The following is a 6805-nucleotide window of genomic DNA, read 5'->3' as shown; positions in this document are numbered from 1 at the left end:
GTGCAGGAGGCAGCTGATTGATGTTTCTCTCTCATCGATGTTTCCAACTCTCTATTCCTCTCCCATCCTTTCTGTAAAAACTCAATAAAATACATTTTTTTAAAAAGTCTGAAGAGTCTGTTTCTTTAAAAAAAAAAAGTGTTTCTAGTCTAGATTGTCCAAACTAGCCAGCTCACTTAAATGTATGTAAAGGTGACAGCCCAAACATGGAAGTCATCTTCTGAGCAGCAGGTGGCAAGGACAGCCCAGGCCCAGGTCCAGGGGGATGCCGGAACCTGAAGGGGAGGTACCACTGAAGACCCTTGGCCCCGAGGGCCTTGGCTGCTGCGGGAAAACTTGAACTTGGATCTTGAAATGTCCACCTGCTCCTGCCTGGTAGCAACACCAGTCACGGATGCTTCAAACTAAGCTTAAGCTCAAACTAAGTTCAAGTCCCTGTCCTCCCAGCTACGTGTGTCCAGGGTGACCATCCACAGGAAGGCGGGACTGTGGACAAAAACCCGGAGCCTATTTTTTTAAAAATCTTTATTCTGCTCAGGAGATGAAGGATAATGAAAAACCAAGGGCTACCTGAAAGGAAGATGACCCTCACCATGAGAAACTGGTGCCCCCTGTGCTTCCTGTGGGCGCCATAACATTACCGCAGACTTAAAAGTGGGTGTTAGTCCCTTAAAATGACAATTACTCTCTCAGTTCTGGGGGCCAGAAACCCGAAATCAAGGTGTCAGCAGGGCCACTCCCTCTGGAGACTCTAGGGCAGTGATGGCGAACCTATGACACGCGTGTCAGAGGTGACACGCGAACTCATTTTTTTGGTTGATTTTCTTTGTTAAATGGCATTTAAATATATAAAATAAATATCAAAAATATAAGTCTTTGTTTTACTATGGTTGCAAAGATCAAAAAATTTCTATATGTGACACGGCACCAGAGTTAAGTTAGGGTTTTTCAAAATGCTGACACGCCGAGCTCAAAAGGTTCGCCATCACTGCTTTAGGGCAAGCATGTCAAACTCGCCGCAGGCGGGCCACATGCTTGCTTGAGGGGGCTCCTTCCTGGTCTCTTCCCATTCCTGGTGGTCGCTGCATCCCTGGGCTTGTGGCCGCATCACTCCAATTTCCACCGCCTCCTTCATGGGGCCCTTCCCTTCTGTGTTCTTTCTCTGTCTCTCTCTTTTTTAAAAAATATATTTTATTGATTTTTTTTACAGAGAGGAAGGGAGAGGGATAGAGTTAGAAACATCGATGAGAGAGAAACATCAATCAGCTGCCTCCTGCACACACCCTACTGGGGATGTGCCCACAACCAAGGTACATGCCCTTGACCGGAATCGAACCTGGGACCTTTCAGTCCGCAGGCCAACGCTCTATCCAGTGAGCCAAACCAGTTAGGGCTCTCTGTCTCTTATAAGGACCCTTGTCATTGAATTTAGAGCTCTTCTCTGGCTTTTTCCAAATAGGGCCACATTCATAGATTCTGGGAGTTAGGATTGTGGACAGATCTTCTGAGGGCCACCAACCCAGGACAGACCCCAAAGGCTAAAGGATCAGGGCTGACCAAGAGTCACACTCATTTCCCCCAGTTCATGGGATTGCAAGTGTCAACCAACAGCTAATTGGGGAGGGGCGATGGGAAGTAACTGCTGAATGGGCAGGGGTTTATTTGGGGGGAGGGGGGTTGAAACGTTCTGGAACTAGAGAGAGGTGATGTTGCACAACATTGCAAATGCACTCAATGCCACTGCATTGTTCACTTTAACAGTGTCTCTTCATCTAAAGCTAACAATAGCTTCCTTCTGTGTGAACTGAGATAATGCGTGCTAGGTGCTTAAAATAGCTCTTGGGACATGGTAAACCCTCAGTAGCTGTAGGGCAACAGGCCCACCACGGCTGCCAGCCCATCTCCCACTTACCTCCCAACGACCTGGGAAGCTTTAACCAGACAGGGGGTTCCTCCGCATGGGGCGCCCCACAACTCCGGTTGCAGCCGTCCTGCCCTGTTTTGGTGTCACCGTTTTTGGTGTGACAAGAACCATGGGGAGCCAGCACCTTTGGCAATCCATTGTTTTGCCAAGTAATTAGTGGTCTGAATCTAAAAGGGGTGTTGAATCATTTTTTTAAAATATATTTTTATTGATTTCAGAGAGGGAGAGAGATAGAAACATCAATAAGAGAATCATTGATCGGCTGCCTCCTGCACACCCCCTACTGGGGATCCAGCCCGCAACCCAGGCATGTGCCCTTGACCGGAATCGAACCCGGGACCTTTCAGTCCGCAGGCCAACGCTCTATCCACTGAGCCAAACTGGCTAGGGCTGTTGTATGATTATCGGTTCAGTCAGCCCCGTCATGGCCTTGGCCGTGTAACAAGTGTGTGGTCCTGACCATAAGTATTATGCTATTTCTTTTTTTGTTTGTTTGTTAATCCTCACCTGAGGATGATTTTAGAGAGAGGGAGAGGGAGAGAAAGAGAAACATAGATGTGAGAGACACATCGATTGGATGCCTCCTGAATGTGCGACTGGGGTCAGGGATCGAACCTGTAACCCATGCATGCAGCCTGGACTGGGAATCGGGAATCGAACCCTCAACCCTTTGGTGCGTGGATGGTTGCTCTAACCACTGAGAAACACAGGCCAGAGCTCTCTTTTTGTACATTTTTATTTGATTTTTTTTAAAGAGAGAAACATCAATTTGTTGCTCCACTTACTTATGCATTCAATGGTTGATTCTTGTGTGTATCCTGACCAGGGAACTAACTGAAACCTTGGGGTATCGGATAACACTACCCAACTGAGCTACCGGGCCAGGGCTGTTACTTCTATTATCATCATTCCCGTCTATGGCCTAAGACTGCCCTCTCTCCAACTTCTCTCAAAGACCAGACACACAGACTGGAAGAAATTCTTCATTTTATTTCCACCACAACCCCCACCCCACCCGCCGCCAAAGGATCACTCCCTGCCCTCCCTCACCTACACACAGCCCCGCCCCAACAATTTCACAAAACACTGCTTTCCTCCCAGAGCTAAATGAACACCCAGTCACCAACTATGGCCATACCGGCCTCCCCATCTGCCCCCACAGCCACTGGCTCTGTGAACGGGCTCCCGGCACCAATGTATTTCCCAGGGTCACCTGGCTTGCTTTTTTTGCTTAATAATGTGGGTGTCGATCTTAAAACCCTCCCTGACTTTTCCCCAGAGGGCTCTCCCGTCTTCATCTGCCCTCACTCTGCACAGCTTCCCGGCCTCACTGCCCTGCTGGACAGACCCTGAGCTCCCTGGGGCCCCAGTCCCTCAGCTGTCACCTGAGAAGTGTTGGTATTGACTAAGGCCAGACGTGTCATGATTCTGGGGAGGGAAGAAGGGAGCAAAATCAGAAATGGACAAGGACACAAGGAGAAAAGGAGAGAGATGGGGGGATGGAAAGAGGCTAGAGGCGGAGGGATGACAGAGGGACCCTCCCACCTCAGCCCCAGAAACAGAGATGAAGACCAGCGCCCCCTATAGCCCCAAGCCCTGCCCATCTAGCAGCTGTGGGTCCTCTGGCTTCGAGCCTTGTACACCTCGATGAGCAGGTCCTTGACGTACTGGATCTCCCGCTCCACCGACTCAGCCCTCTCCCTCAGCTCGCGGTTCCGTGCCTCCAGCCCTTGGCACTCCCCCTCCAGGGCCTCCCCCTCTGCCCGCTTCCTCTGGCGGTACCTCAGAGCCGCTGACTTGTTCTGGTCTCTCTTCTTTTGCTTGCGGTCCCCTCGGGTGGTGGCAGGATTGGGGTAGGGGGCCGGGCGAGAGGGTGGAGGTGGAGGAGGGGGCTGCTGTGCTGGGGGGAGGGGAGCCAACCCCGCATCCCCCTGCCCAGCCTCGTTGCGGCAGTACATGACCAGCAGGTCGAGGGTATCCAGGGCAGGGGGCTGGGGGAGGTCGAAGGTGGGCAGGGGGAGAGGAAGGGAGGGTGCTGGTGGCGGTGGTGGTGGTGGTGGCGGTGGTGTCAGCGGCAGCGGCTGTGGTGGCGGGGAGGGTGGCGGGAGAAGTGGGCCATCAAGGAAGAAGTCTTCCATCTGCTCCAGCTCCTTCTTGAGGAGGGAGGCCATGGCTTCCAGGTCAGGGGGGGATGGGGAAGGTGGGGGGAGGGCACCTGAGGGTAAGGGGGGCTCCAAAGGGAGGAGAGCTGTAAAGTCAACCCGCTCCGTCATCCAGTCTGAGAAGCCATCGCCTGGAGGAGTGGAGAAGGACAAGTTCCGTGAGTTCCTGGTTTTCCACCCAACTGGGGGCTCACTCATCCCTGCTTCATTCATCTCCTCCATTGGGTAAATCCTCCAACGAGCCAATCAGTCTGACTGGTCAATGAACTAACTGACCAACCAATCAACGAAGTGATCAGTCAATCAATCAACTCTTTCAATCAACCAATTAATGAACCGGTCAACCAACCAATGATCCGAACAACAAACGAGTCAACCAGCCATTCTGCAACCATTCCAACATCCTCTCTACTGATTAACCTACATCTGTGGTTTCTCCGATGTACTCTGTAGTTTATCTTAAAAAGCAAACTAGATCCTGCATACCGGTTTCATCTTTAATCCATTCATTACTGAAGACCCACTATGTTCCACGCATTTGGGGCACACGAATGAATAAAGTAATTCCTGCCTCAGGGCCTCCGCATATGCTGTTCTCTCCACCTGAAAAGCTCTTCCCTTGGGTCTTATCATGGCTCATTCCTTCCCATCCTTTAGGCCTCAGCCAAAACGGTACCTACTTGGCCAGGGTTTCCTGGCTACCCACTCTAAACTAGGTTCCCAGTGTCATTGTTTTTTAGCTCACTATTAAGCGTTTCCCACTGATCCCACAACCTCCTCATTTTATTCCTCTGGTCTGTCTCCCCACTAGAGTGTGAGCTCTAAAAAGGCAGGGATCATGTCAGTCTTATTTCCAGTTATATCCCCAGCACTTAAAACAGTGCCTGACATAGTACAGGCACTCAATAATGACTTATCCAATTCATAAATAAATGGATTCTTCCTCCTTCTACCCTGCCCCCCAAGTCCCGGCTCACCCCACCTCCATTCCCCACCTGCCCTTACCTGTCAGGGGCTCTCCCCCCCCTGGAAGCCCGCCCTCCAGGGCTCCCCCAAGGACCTCATAGGGGCCCAGGGGGGCAGGGGCCAGGGGGAGTTTCCCATAGTCGACGAGCCAGCCCAGCCCGCTAGCTGGGAGCAGGGCCCTGTCCAGCTCCAGCCCCAGGGTCGCCAGGAGTGACATGGCTGCAGCACAGGCGCTGGGCACGGGTGGCAATGAAGGAGGCTGCACCAACAGCTGGGAGGCGGCTCTGGAGGTTGCTCAGCTGGGCGAAGACAGGCACCAAGGTGAAAGTGGAGGACCTACGTGTGTGAGACAAAAGTGGGTGCGGTCACAGGCCAGCCTCACTCGTACAGAAACCAAGCCACATCCCCATGGCCCCAGGGTCCTCCCTCCCGCTTCCAACTGGGATTGGGGCTACACATCGCCCTCTCAGAATCCTAAATCTGCCCCTTCCCCAAATCTCTGAGCCCTACCCACTCCCAAGGGAATTCTTTTAAAAATATATATATTTTTATTGATTCCAGAGAGTTCGGGAGAGGGTGAGAGAGACAGAAACATCAATGATGGAAGAGGATCATTGATCGGCTGCCTCTTGCACGCCCCCCACTGGGGATGGAACCCGCAACCCGGGCATGTGCCCTGAAGTGGTTCATAGGTCGAGGCTCAACCACTGGGCTACACCAGCCGGGCGGGAACTCCCTTTATACCTGACTTCAAAATCCCAAAACCCAATCCTTCCATACAGCAACCTAATGGTTTCCCAGGGGAATTTCCTTCAGAAGATTAGCACTCTAGGGCACAGTTAAAGTAGGGCTTGGTCCTCATTAGCTGTCGAGGTCTGGGCAGGGGCGTGGCTTAGCTTCTTGGGTTCTAGGCCACCTTCCTGTGAGTAATTTGGCAGAAACCATGGAGTCTGGTTTATGATTGGCTGATGTGATGGGTTGGGGCATGGTGCAGCGGTTATCAACCTGTGGGTCGCCACCCCTTCACAGGGGTCGCCTAAGACCATGGGAAAACACATTACATATTGTTTTGTGATTAATCACTATGTTTTAATTATGTTCAATCTGTAACAATGAAATTGGGGGTCACCACAACATGAGGAACTGTATTAAAGGGTCGAGGCATTAGGAAGGTTGAGAACCACTGCTTTAGCCCCTCCCACCCACACCATAATATTCCACCTTAAAAGAACTCAGTCCCAGGGGAATTTTCTTCCAGTCACATTCCTCCTTCTCAATCATTTCCTTTAGGGCCTCACCCCCTCCCTAGGTTCCATCCCAAATCAATTCCCAGGGGAATTCCCCCTGTGCCCCTCCCCAACTTCATCAATATTATCCATTCACATCCCAACCTTCCCACTTTGAAAACTTTGCAGCGACCTCCATTGTCCCTCTAAGCCCCGCCCCTCCCCGATGATTTCCCCAGAGGCCCCGCCTCTTTCTCCAATCGGAACCCCCGCCCTCTTCTCAAGGTGCGCTTAGCCCCGCCCCTCACAATGGCTCCGGTAAGCCCCACCCTTCGCGACGGCCGTGGCCCTAGCTCCACCCATTCTTTTTTTTTTTCTTTTTTTCTGAGGAGAGGGGGCGGAGAAGGGGAGGAGAGGGGGAAGAGATCGCTCCACCCCGTTCTTAACGGGGTGTCTCAAAGCCCCGCTTTCCACCCAAGTTAAACCAGCACCCGCCCCAGCAGACGCCTGAATAAAAAACAGGGCGG

At 52.0% G+C, this 6805-nt stretch overlaps 1 protein-coding gene across 1 annotated transcript in view; it reads right to left on the bottom strand.

The window, feature by feature from the left end:
* Positions 1-3146: 3146 nt before the first annotated feature.
* Positions 3147-6805, bottom strand: part of ATF5 (activating transcription factor 5) — a 4364-nt gene continuing 705 nt past the window's right edge. Inside the window, exons 2-3 of the mRNA XM_005879542.2 lie at positions 5092-5388; positions 3147-4217 (exon numbers count right to left, since the gene is read on the bottom strand). Coding sequence (XP_005879604.1) covers positions 3529-4217; positions 5092-5269 — 867 coding nt within the window. The 5' untranslated portion in view covers positions 5270-5388 and the 3' untranslated portion in view covers positions 3147-3528. The remainder of the gene's footprint in view (positions 4218-5091; positions 5389-6805) is intronic.

Source organism: Myotis brandtii, unplaced genomic scaffold, assembly GCF_000412655.1.
Source record: "Myotis brandtii unplaced genomic scaffold, ASM41265v1 scaffold601, whole genome shotgun sequence".
Taxonomy (NCBI): Eukaryota; Metazoa; Chordata; class Mammalia; order Chiroptera; family Vespertilionidae; genus Myotis; species Myotis brandtii.
This window is presented reverse-complemented; position numbering and strand designations above follow the sequence as displayed.